Below are 15,151 nucleotides of genomic sequence, written 5' to 3'. Positions count from 1 at the left end.
TTAATGTAAATAACTGGCAAATTGTTTCTACAGCCATAAATTAGATTTTACACAAAAAAAATCTTCTTTATTCAGTTTCTAACGTTGTTGTCCTGATTCGAGCCGAGGTCAGTTTACCAATGAAATGCAATGTTATTTTAGGATAAATAAACCAGCTCAACTGTAACAACTGCAGTCAGACTGTAAGGCCCCGCCTCTGTCTGAGTCTATATACTGTCAATCATTTACAGTTATGATGGGAAACTGTATCTAGGTTTTTATTAACAAGATGAGGAAGTGTGCTGCATCACAGAATAAAAGAAAAGACAGTCAGTCTGTTTCCTGGTCAAGAGTTTGAAGGCAGCTCACAGACGGCAACAGGTACGAATCTAATGAATTTATAATTATAAATTTATAATTATAAATTAATTACAGCCTTTTAATCTTGATGTGGTGATTCATTTACTCAGAGTAGGTGTCAGTTTTAGTATTTTTGAATTAAATAATTTAATGCAAAAGCTTTATTTGTTAAAAATCTGTTTGTCAGGTTGATTCACATTTTTATTAAATATATTAAATTTAAAAAGATGTGAGTGAGAAGAATCCAGATTTCTGTTTCCTCCCACACCATTAATAATGTTTTGCTACCATGGCAACAGTAGCATGTTAAAATGAAACGTTAGCATGTAATGTAGCATCAGTTAGCATGATGCATAATCATAACGTATAAACAGGAAGTACCATTGTTTTGAACGTGATATCCCGTCCAGTCCTCTGCTGTTGGTTGAGTAGTGAGGATGTTTGGTCTGTGTGTGTGTGTGTCTGTTCTCAGAGGAGCTGCAGGTGTTTCCAGGTAACCCAGGTCACAAAAGAGCATCAGGGGGAAAAAGAAGGTGGGGAGAAAGTAAAGGAGAGGCTGAATGAGCTGCAGCACCAGATTCAGGGAGAGTTTCAACATGACATCTTCTGCCTGACTTTGACCCCCTGATGACCTTTGGGTGGGATCAGGACTTCCTCCACGATGACCTACTTAGCCCACACGGCCCACGCTCAGCTCGCCGCCCTTTGGCTGAGCTGCGTGGGCTGGACTCTGACCGCTGTGGCCCTTGGACTCATCCAGTGGAGGGTTTGGCTGGTGTCGGACAGGGAGGTCATCAGCTCCGGCGTGGCCTGGGTGGGCGTGTGGAGGGCGTGCTTCAACAGCTTCACGGAGGTGACCCCCGGCTTCAGGGTCATGCACTGCAGGCACATCGGCCTGACGGAGGCCTTCACGCCTCCAGAGATTGTGGCGGGTCAGGTGCTCATGATGCTGTCTCTGCTGACGGGGCTTTGTGGGAACGCCGGCGGCGTTTACACCCTGAGGAACGTCTACTTCGGGGTGGAGAAGAGCTCGCCAATCCGCTTATCGTTCTTCGCCACCGGAGCCCTGTGCCTGGCGGCCGCCGTGATGTCCCTCATCCCTCTCCTGTGGAATCTGACCTCGGTGGTGACCAATCAGACCATCAGGTTCCCCTCGGATTTCAAGATGCCCCAGGCGCCTGATTCGCAACACGTGGGGTGCGGCATAGGGGTGGGGATGGTGGGAACGTTCCTGATGGTTGTCTCTGGGGTGGTTTTCTGTATGTACAGGTTACCAGAGAGGCCGCAACCCAGGATCCACCTGGACGGGTCGTTACCTGCATCATCTGTGGCCGCCGGCCGGGGAAACGACAACGCGGCTTTTGAGTCTCAGGAACGTCTGTGATCGGCTCGTCCGGACGTCTGGCTCTGACTTGAAGGAGGAAGAAAGTGAGAGGCTGCAAAACAGAAAAAGACAAAACACAAAGTTGTATCTGAGTCTCAATCTGTTTCCAGCAGAGACACACAGCTGCTCGCGCTCCACACACCCAGTTTGATTTATTCATCTCGTCAGAAACAGCTGTCGCCTCGACTCATCTGCTTTTACTCTCGGCGGGAGATCGAAGTGAATGATTCATCTCTTGACAGCAAACAGACCTGATGCCGGTTCATGCTTCAGACTGAGTTCAGCCTGTGGCCCTCTGCATGCCAGAGGGCCACAGGTCTTTTATTTTGTGTCACCACTTCCTCTTTAGATGACCAGTCTGTGTCGCTGCCTATTTTTTAAATTTTATTTAAATTTTTAAGTTCATTAAGTAATTTCATTTAAAATATTTGAGAATAATCAACGTTTTTAAATAGAGGAATATTTTTGTTAATTAATATAAATAAATAAAAGAAGAAGAATACATATTTAAAAAGATCTGTTTCATATTCTATAGGAACTAATGTTTTTATGTTGTATGGGGTGGGGTCTGTTATTGTGGTTGCACACCATGATCAGCATGTGGAATGAAGGGAAGATTTATAAAGAGTGGAGTTTTCCTTTCTTACCGTCTTTGAGATAATGACCAGTGAAGTATGCAACTTATGTTTGTTTTATGTTCGCAGATATTATATTAATATAAATATATTCAGACTGAAATAAACATCATCTCTGAAAACACCTCAGTAACATAAAATATATATATATGAATATGAATGACATCCAGAGGAGAAAGAGGCTTTATTTATCCTTTGTCTCCAGAAGGCTTTGACCTTTGACCCTGTCACTTTTAGAAACCTTAGACCCTTCATTGGTTCTGTGTTGCTGCAGCAGCGAAGCATCTGACAATCCCTGGTTTTATTATAAGACAAAATGATAAGTAAATGAATAACTACTGTTAAGGAAATGCTTTTATATTTTTGCAGATACAATGCTGTGTAAACCGTTTCATTAATTACCTTTACATATTTGACTGATCTGAATAATCTACAGTCTAATTTCTTCACTTTTTCCTCATATAAATACATCAATATATATATACTATCTGTAGTTGTGGGCCTCTAAGTTCCAATAATTAAAAATCTTTACAATAAATACTGCAGTTACAGGTAGAGGAAGTCAAAATACTATTTAATAATATACAAAGGATAACAGAAGTTTTTTCTTAAATATTTTATTCAAAAAAAGCAAAAAGCTCATCTCCAGAATTTCAAACCATCTGTATCAATGTTCCTCTAATGATGAACAGTCCCTTCACCTCACTGAGATCAGTGTTATGGCTCAAATCACAGCCCTTCCTGCCCGGGGTGGGGGGGTGGGGGGGGGGGGGAGAAATGATAAAAGGCGCTCAGGCTGGAAAATCCAATTGAGGCGACAGTTTTCCTGTTTGTTTTGATTCCACACACCTCTGTGGAGTGACGGCCATTTTCTAGATGATCCGTAATCGCTGCTTCGCTTCGTTTAGAAAAGGATCATTATTTCCTTTTAATTTGCTTTTGGAGTGTAATGTCTGGCAGTGGAGACAGCTTCTGGATACATGCTGTGTGCACTTTTGAAAGCAAATGAGTCCCAGAGGTGCAGTTTACCCATCATCCACTGCAGCTCTGACCTGACATCTCGACTATCTCTGAAGAGTGAAACGACCAGAGTGTCAACAGGCATCGACATGTTCTTTCTGTGTTACTGGTTGTTTCACCCCTCAGGAGTCGACCTGTCTTTGTGATTCACACACAGTTGGGGGCTGCGAGTGATCTTCACCTTCTTGAGGAACTTCATACAGAACACAGATTAAGAATTTCATCCCAAAAACAAAAAGGAACGCTTTAAAAACAAGCGCTGACAGCACAGTTTAACATGTCACTGTTCACAGACGAGCAGTCGGACTGTCTGTCTGCACTGTCTGCTGGAGGACAGAGTCATCTGAGGTCAAACCACTGTGACTGTCAGCCAGAAAAATGTTTCCAGAACGGGTATATATTTCAATATATAATCACAGAATGAAACCCTCCAATATAAATTAAAAACCACACTGGAGATACATATGGTAGATCATTCAAACACACTCTAATACTGAATACAACATATACAAGTAAAGCACAATTATCATTTAGAAAAATGTTTCAAATCTCAAATATTATCATATCAGGTCAATTATTACCAGAATTTTACAATTTGATTATGGTGCAGTCCTTCAAACACAGGCTGTAAATGAAAATGACTCAGATCTACAGGAACTAAATTTCAGAACAAGTGGTTTTGAGGATGAGTTACAGAGAGACTGACTGTCCAGTAATCCAGCTGTTTATCAGCACACACGGTCTGCTCAATGCCCTGAATGTAAATACAGAAAACATCTGGAGTGAACTGCCTCGTGTACAAACAACTGCATCTTTCGCGTCTAACTTGGTGTCAAACTCCTCGGGAAAAACAACAGGTGTGCAAGCAACTTATTTTTGTACGAATCAAATGGAGGATGAAGCCGGTTTTAATGGCTGCTCACCTCAGACAGACTTAAAGGAATAGTGCATCCAGAAAATGTATTTGCGACGCTGTCTGCTCAGCTGATGCAGCTTTGCTTCAGTTTCCTCAAACTTGTTTAATTGTCAGGCAGCTTCTTCAATAGTCAAATATTTGGATCAAGACATAACATTTTCAACATCTACTTTCTCCTGACATCCACTTTAAAACCACGTGGCACACAGATGCTTAACGTCGGGGACCTAAAAATCATACAAGCAGATATCAACACGTCTCGACTTCCTCAGCATCATGTAACTGCTAAATTTTGCTCTTTAAAAATTGATGCTTAAATTACATTATATTTCAAAACGCAAGTGTCTGCTTTCCGCTGTAGTGCACAACAACTTCTAAAAGTCTATTTGTTAAACAAGTAAATACTGAACCTTTTGGACCCTTAGTGAAACTGCTTGGTTTCCAAACACTGAAATTATCAGGAGGAGTTTCATGAAAACATTAGTTTCCTTTAGAGGAAGGTGAAGCAAAGCTCCATTGACGACTGATCTTGTCTTGAAATGTTCATACACATGTGAAGATGATGACAACATTTTCCTGTTGGGTGAACTATTCCTTTAATGCAGCTTGTTCCTTGACAGAGTTATTTGCTTCTGCTGACTCCCGAAAAGAAAATGGGATAAAAAAACAAAAATATGTGATTGAATGCTATTGCTCGAGTCAACAACATGAAAATCCCTGCACTTCAGAGTACCGCAGACCCACTGTCCTTTTCCTCGTCCTTACCTCAGTCCGTTCACCTTCCCGCCCTCACACACATGGAAGCCCTGATAGAGTCGGTTTTGATCCAGATGGTTTGAAACTGAACAAAAATACGTACATACATACAAAATAAAATACAAAATAAGAGAAAAAAAAGATTTAGAAATGCAGGAGGTTTAATCGTTCCAAAGTCCGCCGGTCTGTTCTTGATAAACCTCGATGACGTCCTCGTCCTCCATCCCCAGCTGACATGAACACACAGCAGAGACAGGAGAGACATTTATATTAGCAACAGAATAAATGTCCTTCAGTTCTCATCACTCCTAGTCATGATCATAAAATAGAGCAGAGTAATCCAGATGAACATGTTGGACAGTTCAGCTAGAAGACAAAGGGGATGCTCAAGACAAGAGAGACAAGTTTACCTCTTTCGGAGTTTGGTTATCTGCGATTCTCTGTCCTTCGAACAGAAACCTTAGTGTGCTCGCTGGGACGCCCTGGAAGAAAACACACCAACACACAGCGGTATGAAATAACGGCCTCTGGTGCTGCTGGAGTTGAACATCTACAAAAAAACCTCAGACTTCCTCTTGCCTCATACCTGTCTCTGGCTGTAAGACTCCTTCAGCTTTTTTAGATGTGTCGTCATTTTCACCTTAAAGTGGATTTCACTGCTGTCCTGTGGGCGGAAGGAAACAGTGATGATGAGAAGCAGCAGAAACACACACAAGAAGGTAAGTAAAAAAAAAAAAACACAAAATATAAACATATTGTAAGAACAGTATTATTAGTTATATCATGGTATATACCACAACTGTTATTTTCATCAACCCTGATATTCCATATTGGTGCATCTTTATAAACAAGTAACTACAGCCTACATGAAGCATTTATCTCACAAGTGTCTCATGCAGCAGAAAAGTCTCGATTAAGTTTTTTCACTCAGTCCTATTTGTTGATGATCAACTACTGTCCAAAGCTGCATATTCCTATGTTGAGCTCAGTGAGTCCCATCCATCACCCCTGCATTTCTACCCACCTGACCGATCACTTTTAATTTGATGTACTCTCCGTCCTTCTTATCTCCGCCGTCTTGGCTGGATGGTTTTGTCTCCTAAAAAGACAATAAATAAGCAAAACACAAAACATTTAAAGGCCAGCTACACATGTAAACAGGCCTGCAGGCTTCATTTCACTGACTTTCACAACACTGAGGTTGACATATTTGTATATTTCGGTTTCAAAATGCAGGTAAAGCTTAATGTTTGGTATCAGAACTTTGAAAATGAACTGAAACCGAAGCTAGCCGCTAAGCTAAGCAGCAAAATAAGCAGTGAGCTCTGGGCCCGCAGCTTCATGAGCTAACAGTTAGCATGTTAGATAACCACATACGAGGCAAGGGCCACAAAAACACAAATTTGCCCCTTTTTTCTTTTCGTTTCATTTCAGACAATGAAAGACTGTGTGAGGTTTATATCTCACCGTGTCTGACATGTTTCTGCCTCTGTGTGTGTTGTGAAAAATGATCCGAGAACGGCGTTAGCGTTAGCTTCCAGTCGCAGCTTTAGCCTGATGTTGTGAGAAGTCGACATCGACCGGACGGGACGACACATTCGAAATACTTTCAAAATAAGATGAAAGCACTGTGGTCTTTTGCACATAACCGTCTTTAACTGTCATAAAATGAAAAAATTAAGCAATTAATCAATATTGTCTAAAGAGAAATGTATATTCTTTTAAATTTGGCATCAAAGTATCAATTCAGTATCAAATTTTTATATAATTTATATTTGTATAACTTCCCTGTCATTTTATATCTGTTCGTAAAGCTACTCCTTTACGGCCATGTTGGGTATAATTTAAAGGGATGCTGACTGCAAAGTATGTGGTACTATTTCAAAGTGCATAAAATACATCCATTAGGTTCTGACCACTTAAATTACAGGTATGATCACTCACTATATATCTAGATAATTATTAAAAAAATATAGGCCCATTTTATTCCTGTGTGTACAAACGTTTTTGACATGATGTTTAGGTACTTTAATGTTAAATTTGATTTCTATGACATGAAAAGTTGTGTTTTTGTGTGACTCCCCCCAACGAGACTTGGAGACTGTCAAGTTTGCCAAAATGAAAAAAACACATTTCCGGTTAATAACTGTCAACATAAAATACGAAATATGTATTTATGCTTTTCCCTTCGCGAGACACATTGTGCTTTTATTTTGTCAGCATAATCTCGATATTCCGGTAGTCCTTTGTCCATCGACCGTTAACTTGACGCAGCTGTGGGGGCAACAGCGAACGAAGCTACCGTCAACGAGTGTGTAAAGTGCAACAAAAATGAAAGCTGTCCATTGACTTTGCCTTTTCATTGCCGTGCAGACACGAGGATACTTTCTCGGATAAGCCGTTATCTTGTCATTTTTCTGCCTGAAGACATCCGCCGGGCTCAGCTGACAGCCGTTGGGCCTCGTCGTCGCGGCCCAGCAGGACTCGAGTGAAGTTGAGAGCGGACTACCAAACTTCTGCTTCCTCCAGCGGCTCTCCGCGGGGCCCGGGGCTCCTGTCACCGGCCCTGTGGATGAGGACGTGAGAAGCAATCTAATCAGCCCCCCAGGTGAGATGATAGAGGTGAAACAGTTCGGTTCAGACCTGACATTTGTCCGTTTGATGGTTGCTTTTTACGGCCATGCATTGCGGGAGAGCTTTGAATTAGCATTAGCTTAGCTTGTCAACTTCCCTGGCCTGACAGCTAGCTGTACACGGAACTCTTCGGCTGGCGTTAGCCACTTAGCTTCCCGTATCAGCTATGTATGTGCAGCTGACTGTGTTTTGGTTATATTTCAAGATGCCACATCATTCATTAAGCACATTTTGGCCGTGGCACGTAATGCCAGATTGGCTAGCAACAGTTGTTAGTCAATTTTAGCTTATGGAGCTACTCAGCTAACGCTAGCAAGTTAATTTAAAGCTAATTATCTACTAAAGGAGGCCATAACAGTGGCGGTGTTGTTGATATCAACTTTGCCGTGATCAGCTCAGCACAGTGATTTGAAAAGGACGATATATGTTTGCCGTTTGTAAAGTGCTAAGCTAATGTTGATGTTGCAGCCCACTCTCACCAGCGTGATGGAGTAGTCAGATTTTACGTCACTCGCAGACAGTGATCGATCAGTGATGATCAGACTCTGATCAGCAATATCCAATCAGCTCCTGATCAGCAGAGGCCATCTTGACTGTCCACACTTTAATTTCCAGACTCACTGCACACAGTCTGGTGCAGAGCCTCTGTCTGTAGTGTTGTATGGTATCATCACGACTTCACACCAGTAACTAACACTTTACTATAATATCATGACAACTGGTGATGAGAGTGCAGAGGGAATATATCAATATGTTATAGGAATGGCTGCAACTATTAATTGATTCCTGTATTGCTTTTATTATTACATTAAATGTGCTCTATACTTCTGCCTCACTACACTTCCCAGGGAAGTATTGTACTGTTAACTCCATTTTAGAAGCTGATTAATCGATAAGTCGATCATCAGAAAGATAATATGAAGATACGTTAATAACCGATTAATCCCTCCAGTTCATTGTCAGTCACAAACCTCTGCTACTTGTCTTTGACATACATCATTGTAAACTAAATACTTTTGCGTATTTGGACTTTCTGTCACATTCGGCAGTGGGAATCTTTTTACCTTTCACAGACTAAACACGTATTTGTTTAAGATAATCACCAATTGTTATTAAAAAATGATAATAGTCATTACTGGCCTAACCATTAATGACTTTGCAGATTAAGACTTAACCTGGAAAAATATGATCATTATATGGAATCTTTGTATAGATTCCGCTGCCCATTAGTTCATAAAGTGGTTTAAATTATTGCACATTATTGCACCAATAATACTCTAGTAATACAATATAGTAACTGGAGTAGGGAATAATACTCTGAAGGATGCAATTCTACGTAAATACATTTAGTTTTTATACCGTTAGTACATTTGTCTGAAAGTCCTTTTTGTCCCTAATGCAGGACTTTTGGTTTTAGTGTTTTCTTACTTTTTAAAGTTAATTTTTACAATACAGTCTTCTTCACTGATGTTGTCACAATCCTCTGTCACAGGATATGTTGATTATTGGAATAAATACTCCAGTTTATTAGGAACTCTTTGCTGTGTCTAACTGTCGAATGTTATTTGTATGAACGTTTTGGACAAAATGTTGAAATCTTCCTGAAGACAGGATTTATTACAGGCTTGTGTATCAGATGTATTTTTAACTCCATGGATTTAATAAACAACTGAGTGTATTGTGGTAGAAGACATTTTCTGTAAAATCTGTTGGGAAAGTGTAAATTTAACCAGAGAAGAAACGCCTGACAAATCACAACACTGATGCAAAGATCATATTAAAAGCCATAAATCGGTTTCACCAAATAGAAACATTAAAGTGACAGATACCACGGTGTGAACGGTAACGACAAGAGAGAAATTCACCCTGTCTCCCTTCAAACTGCAGCATTTTCTAATTCAAAATGTTCCTGGATAAATTCAACAGACTGTAATCGTGAAATTTGATGCAGAGTTTTGTTTATACACGACAACAACAAGGCAAACACTGTCAGCTTTCAGTCAGTGTCGTGACAGATTTATATCTGAGACGCAGGACGGCACCATCTTCACAGTGATGACACCAGCTGCACAACTTAACTGTGATAAAAATATATTCAGTTGTTGTTATCATTACCCCCCCCTACACACACACACACACACACACACACACACACACACACACACCTCACCCCTGTGGACGAGATCAGATCAACTGATCAGTCGGCAGCTTCAGGCTGGAACTTGTGTCTCGATCAGCTGCACGTCAGGATTCATGTTGTGCTTTTGCTGTTGCAGGAGAAAGGAATCCCTTTGATGGGAGAATCCTCTTTCCCGGCCTCCTGGGTCAATCGCCGTGCCACGATGATGGGTATGTGTGTGTGTGTGTGTGTGTGTGTGTGTGTGTTAAGACAGCGTTACTGTTTGGCAGGAAGCCAACTTTGTCTTTTGTTAAACTTACAAACCAAGGAATGTTTTTTTCCTCCCTGAACAAAGTTTCTTTGACATCGTTACCTCACAGTAAACCTCTGTGTTATCTGCAGGTAAATCACATGTTCCTATAGTTGTGCTCTTTTTTACCTGAGCTGTAATTGTCATTTAAACATTTATATTTGACCTGGATTTTTGTTAATTCACAATAATGTCAGCCCAGTTTTGCTTTTATCAGTCTTTAGCTTTTAAAATCTGCTCGTTGTCCCTCAGATGAGCAGGAGGCGCTGAACTCGATCATGCAGGACTTGGCCGAACTGCACCGCTCCAGCCGTCCTGCCATGTTCCTGTCGGACCTGGGCAAACCCAAAGCCTCCTCGCCCAAGAACCAGGTGACAAAACAAGAACATAAAGTCTCTTATCTTTACCAGAGCCATGACTCTGACTCATTACAGTGTGCTTACATATGACACTGAGATTTCACAGTAAGAGCCTTTCAGGGAAGCTGGGGCTTTTAATGTGAAACTGGAAAAAGTTCACACAGACAAAGAGACCAGTTTAGAAACTGAGAAAGCCTCTTCCAGTAAAACGCACTGGTTCTTTCTTTACTTAACTGCTGCTATTTTGTTTTGTCTTTTTGGCCATTTTGTGCTTTTATTTGATAAAGACAGACAGGGAGACAGGGAGACAGGGAGACAGGGAGACAGGGAGACAGGGAGAGAGAGAGAGAGAGAGAGAGAGAGAGAGAGAGAGAGAGAGAGAGAGAGAGAGAGAGAGAGAGACATGCAGCAAATAGTCCAGCCAGCCGGGACTTGAACTGGTGACACTGGTTTTAATAATTTCTTGATGGAGAAATTCTTTCTAATTTCTTGATGGTTTTTATTATAAAATATGATAAAAATGTTAATGTAATTTTCCATCAAATGTCCCAAATGAAATTAGAGTCAGATGAACGGAGCTCGGTCAGAAGCCGCCGCTCTGTGTCGTCCTCTGTCACTGTTCATTCATCACATTTCTTTATTCTTTGTCCTCTGCTGCATTTTCCGTGACTTCTCCACAGAACGACGTCAGAGTGAAGTTCGAGTTCAAAGGGGAGAAGAGGTGAGTCTTCGTCCAGGTGCATGACTTTACTGTCAGCAGTGTGGACCTGCGGCTGTTCCCTCCCGACCTCTGACCTCTCTTCTTCCTCATAGGATCCTGCAGTTCCCTCGACCCGTCAAGCTGGACGACCTGAGGTCAAAAGCTAAAGTGGCTTTCGGTCAGACGATGGACCTTCACTACACCAACAATGAGGTGCGGAGCTTCACAGGCTGGAATAACTACAGTTTAATGCTGCTGTTGAATGAAATATTAAAAGAAAGTTGTTGTTGTTGTTTCTTCCTGCAGTTGGTGATTCCACTGACGACTCAGGACGACCTGGACAAGGCCGTGGAGCTGCTGGATCGCAGCGTTCACATGAAGAGCCTGAAGATCCTGCTGGTGCTGCAGATGTCCTCTCAGGTCAGCAGCTCCAACATCAGGACAGAGACGGCCACATGTTGTTGACACTTTCACAGAGACACTGACGACTGGAGGAGACCAGTCTTAGTATTTCCATTCAACTTGTTTAACAGCAGCAACTAATTTAAAACAGTTTTTACTCTTTTTTTATTTCTAAGTCTTGTTATGAGTCGCTGGGTTTGGTCTGTTAACAGCCGGGTTTGTTCCTCTTGTTTCTGCAGAACTCTTCCTCCAGTATGGACCTCTTGCCGTCCCACGAGGAGCTGGACAACACAGGATTCAGGGTCGCTGACAAGAAGAGCATGCTGGCTTTGATAGGTGAAAACACCAACTCACAATCAAATCAATCATCAAACTCACAATTCACGTTGTTGTTTTGCCCCTTTTGCCTCCGATCCAGCAGATCTTTATAAAGCAAATATCTTAAATGAAAATGTTTCCCGCTCTCCTCCGAACCTCAGGTTCCCATTCGACGGATCGCAGCTCTCCTCCTCCAGGATACATTCCCGACGCTCTCCAGCAGGTGGCGAGGAACGGCTCCTTCACCAGCATCAACAGCGAGGGGGAGTTCATCCCCGAGAGCATGGACCAGGTACCGGCAATTAAGATTATTAATTATCTAATAACAGATCGATATGATTTTGGTCGTGACGGTGTGTGTGAGCTTCTCTGTCTGAGCATCTTCGTCTCCTTCAGATGTTGGACCCACTGTCCATGAGCAGTCCGGAGAACTCGGCGTCGGGAAGTTGTCCCTCTTTAGACAGTCCACTGGACAGGTGAGCACCGCGTTATTCTGACCGTACAACAACACATCAGTAAGTTCATTATTCAGGATCACACTCATTTAATATTTAATACCTGCAGATACTCTTAGTCTAAACACACCAGGTGTAAACATGAAATGTGGACAGGTGACAGGTGACGCAACAGGGACAACAATGAAATAAAGGTTCAGGTGTTGTTTGTCTTCATGCAGCGACTACCCGAAGTCCAGGATGCCCAGAGCACAGAGCTACCCAGACAACCACCAGGACTTCCCAGGTGTGTGTGTGTGTGTGTGTGTGTGTGTGTGTGTGTGTGTGTGTGATACAGACAGACTGACCCTGTTGTCCTCCTCTTCCTGTGCAGAGTACGACATCCCAGTGTTTGAGAAGTCGGGGAAAGGGGGGACGTATCCGCGGCGATACGGTATTCCCTTCGGCCTTCAAGACTACAGCGATGGTGGGCGACGTTTTAAATATTAAATAATTCTATTGTTTCTTCATGATTCATCTTCCTCACCGTTCCTGCTTCTCCTCCTCTTCCTCGGCGCGGCAGGGAGGAAGACCTTCCCTCGGGCTCGGCGAACGCAGGTTCACGGCTTCCGCTCGCCGGTCAGCTTCAGCCCGACCGAGCAGTCGCCCAGCACCAGCAGCGGCAGCAGCGTCTTCACCCCCGACCTGGAGGAGGCCCCGGGACCCGCCAGGAGGCCGCGGCGGGGCAGCGACATCGAGCCCAACCCCAATCCGACGGCCGCTCCCACCCTCTCCGTCATGGACATCAGTCCGCCCAGCCGCTGTGAGTCTCCGTGAAACAGCCGCAGAAAGAATCTCCGCCATGTTTCTTTCCTGTGATTTAATCGCTCGTGTCGTTTCGCCTCCAGCTCCACGAGCTCCAACCAACTGGCGGCTGGGGAAGCTTCTGGGTCAGGGAGCCTTCGGGCGGGTTTTCCTCTGTTATGACGCCGATACTGGGCGGGAACTGGCGGTCAAACAGGTCCAGTTTGACCCGGAGAGTCCGGAGACCAGCAAGGTGAGGATGATTCAGACGGTGTTTATCTGGTTCACGGTGGATGGCGGCTGGGAAACAGCAGAGACAACGGTTTGTGGTGTGTTGGTCTTTATTCAGGAGGTGAGCGCGTTGGAGTGTGAAATCCAGCTTCTGAAGAACTTGTGCCACGAGCGGATCGTCCAGTACTACGGCTGTCTGCGGGACACCATGGAGCGCACGCTCTCCATCTTCATGGAGTACATGCCCGGCGTGAGTGTTCATCCACACATTTACTCATGTAAAGGCTAAAGACAAATAAAGGCTAAAGACAAATAACTAAGGAAGTTCTTGAGTTTGCTTTTAAAACGTGGGATTTTACAGAGTTAAAAACAAGGTGAATGAATCAAATATAAACGAATAAGATCCAGTAAAACCTGATAAAAACATGTTAAATGTCTGTCGTCTGTCGTGCTGCTCAGGGCTCCATTAAAGACCAGCTGAAGTCGTACGGAGCGCTGACGGAAAACGTGACGCGCCGCTACACCCGGCAGATCCTGGAGGGCGTTTCCTACCTGCACAGCAACATGATCGTCCACAGGGACATCAAAGGTGAGCCGGACCTCAACGTCCACAGGGACAGAAACAGAGTTGGAGAAGCAGGTTGATAAACTCGGTCTCGTCTCTGTTCAGGAGCCAACATCCTTCGTGACTCGGTGGGTAACGTGAAGCTGGGAGACTTCGGCGCCAGTCGGCGGCTGCAGACCATCTGTCTGTCAGGAACAGGCATCAAGTCGGTGACCGGCACGCCGTACTGGATGAGCCCGGAGGTGATCAGTGGAGAGGGCTACGGCAGGAAGGCCGACATCTGGTGAGAGCTCAGGCGCCCTGTTGTTAAAAGATGACAGCCGCTGAATTTCACACACACGGTTCATATGTTATGGTTCTGGGTAAACGGGGATGAGACTGAGATGGAGGCAGACAGGTGTGTTATTAGTTATTTCATGATATTACAGGTAAAAGACGTGGGAGGAAACTCTCATTCCAGCTGGAAGAAGTTTGGAACCAACTTTAAAATAAAAGAACTGTGTGTTTGCTCCTGAGTTTAACACCTGTCCCTTCGCCCTCAGGAGCGTTGGCTGCACCGTGGTGGAGATGCTGACCCAACGACCCCCCTGGGCGGAGTTTGAGGCCATGGCAGCCATCTTTAAGATCGCCACCCAGCCCACTAACCCGGTTCTCCCCGCCCACGTGTCGGACCACTGCCGAGAGTTTCTCAAACGGATCTTTGTAGAGACCAAGCAGCGGCCGTCTGCTGATGAGCTACTGAGGCACATCTTTGTACATTAACCCCACCCCTGAACCTTTAAACCCCGCCCGCCTGCCGAACTGCCAGATACGGCCTTACCCGATGGGGCGCCCCCGCCTCTGACCCCCCGCTCCCTCCACCTCCGAGCTGAAACCACATCAGACCAGGAAGGACTGGCTGGAGCAAGGTGGGGCGTGTAGGCGGGGGGGTGGCGCGTACCTGCTCCTCCTGTCTCTGTTTGTATGAGACTGCCATAGAGGACATGAGTTTTTATTTTATTTTTCTCCGCAAGTTGCACCTTAATTTGTGAGAAACGGAGGGACGGAGCACTTCCTCCTGAAGCGACGAAAAACGACTATTTGAAAACGTCTCCTTTTTTATGTTTGTACGGTTCCTCTCTTCAAACGTCTTGGAGTGGGATAGTGTCGGTGTTGTGGACCTACAGGAGGTGACGCCTGACTCTCAATGGCTCTGCCCCCCCCCCCCCCCCCCCCCCCTCCCAAA

At 44.0% G+C, this 15,151-nt stretch overlaps 3 protein-coding genes across 3 annotated transcripts; 2 read left to right on the top strand and 1 right to left on the bottom strand.

The window, feature by feature from the left end:
• Positions 1–307: 307 nt before the first annotated feature.
• Positions 308–2,369, top strand: LOC111672444 (claudin-34-like). The gene is made up of 2 exons (XM_023429860.2): positions 308–360; positions 812–2,369. Exon 2 carries the CDS (start codon positions 1,001–1,003, stop codon positions 1,721–1,723), a length of 723 nt encoding a protein of 240 aa, XP_023285628.1. The 5' UTR covers positions 308–360; positions 812–1,000; the 3' UTR covers positions 1,724–2,369.
• Positions 2,370–3,755: 1,386 nt separating this feature from the next.
• On the bottom strand, positions 3,756–6,650 carry sumo1 (small ubiquitin like modifier 1). Its single transcript, XM_023429835.2, has 5 exons — positions 6,518–6,650; positions 6,075–6,149; positions 5,637–5,714; positions 5,461–5,532; positions 3,756–5,280 (listed from the first exon to the last, which is right to left on the bottom strand). Exons 1-5 carry the CDS (start codon positions 6,527–6,529, stop codon positions 5,212–5,214), a joined length of 306 nt encoding a protein of 101 aa, XP_023285603.1. The 5' UTR covers positions 6,530–6,650; the 3' UTR covers positions 3,756–5,211.
• A 659-nt stretch (positions 6,651–7,309) lies between these two features.
• Positions 7,310–15,143, top strand: map3k2 (mitogen-activated protein kinase kinase kinase 2). Its single transcript, XM_023429834.2, has 17 exons — positions 7,310–7,658; positions 9,961–10,033; positions 10,366–10,484; positions 11,153–11,193; positions 11,286–11,385; positions 11,479–11,592; positions 11,814–11,910; positions 12,054–12,184; positions 12,289–12,368; positions 12,569–12,633; positions 12,721–12,813; positions 12,910–13,149; positions 13,235–13,383; positions 13,480–13,611; positions 13,821–13,950; positions 14,032–14,209; positions 14,469–15,143. The coding sequence occupies exons 2-17, from the start codon at positions 9,979–9,981 to the stop codon at positions 14,686–14,688; spliced, it is 1,944 nt and encodes a 647-aa protein (XP_023285602.1). The 5' UTR covers positions 7,310–7,658; positions 9,961–9,978; the 3' UTR covers positions 14,689–15,143.
• Positions 15,144–15,151: the final 8 nt, after the last annotated feature.

This window comes from Seriola lalandi, unplaced genomic scaffold (assembly GCF_002814215.2).
Source record: "Seriola lalandi dorsalis isolate HSWRI2012SDOR001 ecotype SW California unplaced genomic scaffold, Sedor1 jcf7180002054899, whole genome shotgun sequence".
Classification (NCBI taxonomy): Eukaryota; Metazoa; Chordata; class Actinopteri; order Carangiformes; family Carangidae; genus Seriola; species Seriola lalandi.
Note: the sequence above shows the minus strand (reverse complement) of the source record. Positions and strands in the feature narration are given on the sequence as shown.

Excerpts from the sequence above, each read along its gene's own strand:
- sumo1 (XM_023429835.2), bottom strand. Across the intron at positions 5,715-6,074 it reads AATTAAAAGTGATCGGTCAG|GACAGCAGTGAAATCCACTT; the intron begins GTGGGTAGAAAT and ends TTCCGCCCACAG. Across the intron at positions 5,533-5,636 it reads AGTCTTACAGCCAGAGACAG|GGCGTCCCAGCGAGCACACT; the intron begins GTATGAGGCAAG and ends GTTTTCTTCCAG.
- LOC111672444 (XM_023429860.2), top strand. The coding sequence starts at position 1,001 with ATGACCTACTTAGCCCACACGGCCCACGCTCAGCTCGCCGCCCTTTGG.
- map3k2 (XM_023429834.2), top strand. The coding sequence starts at position 9,979 with ATGGGAGAATCCTCTTTCCCGGCCTCCTGGGTCAATCGCCGTGCCACG. Across the intron at positions 12,634-12,720 it reads CAACCACCAGGACTTCCCAG|AGTACGACATCCCAGTGTTT; the intron begins GTGTGTGTGTGT and ends CTTCCTGTGCAG. Across the intron at positions 12,814-12,909 it reads CCTTCAAGACTACAGCGATG|GGAGGAAGACCTTCCCTCGG; the intron begins GTGGGCGACGTT and ends TCGGCGCGGCAG.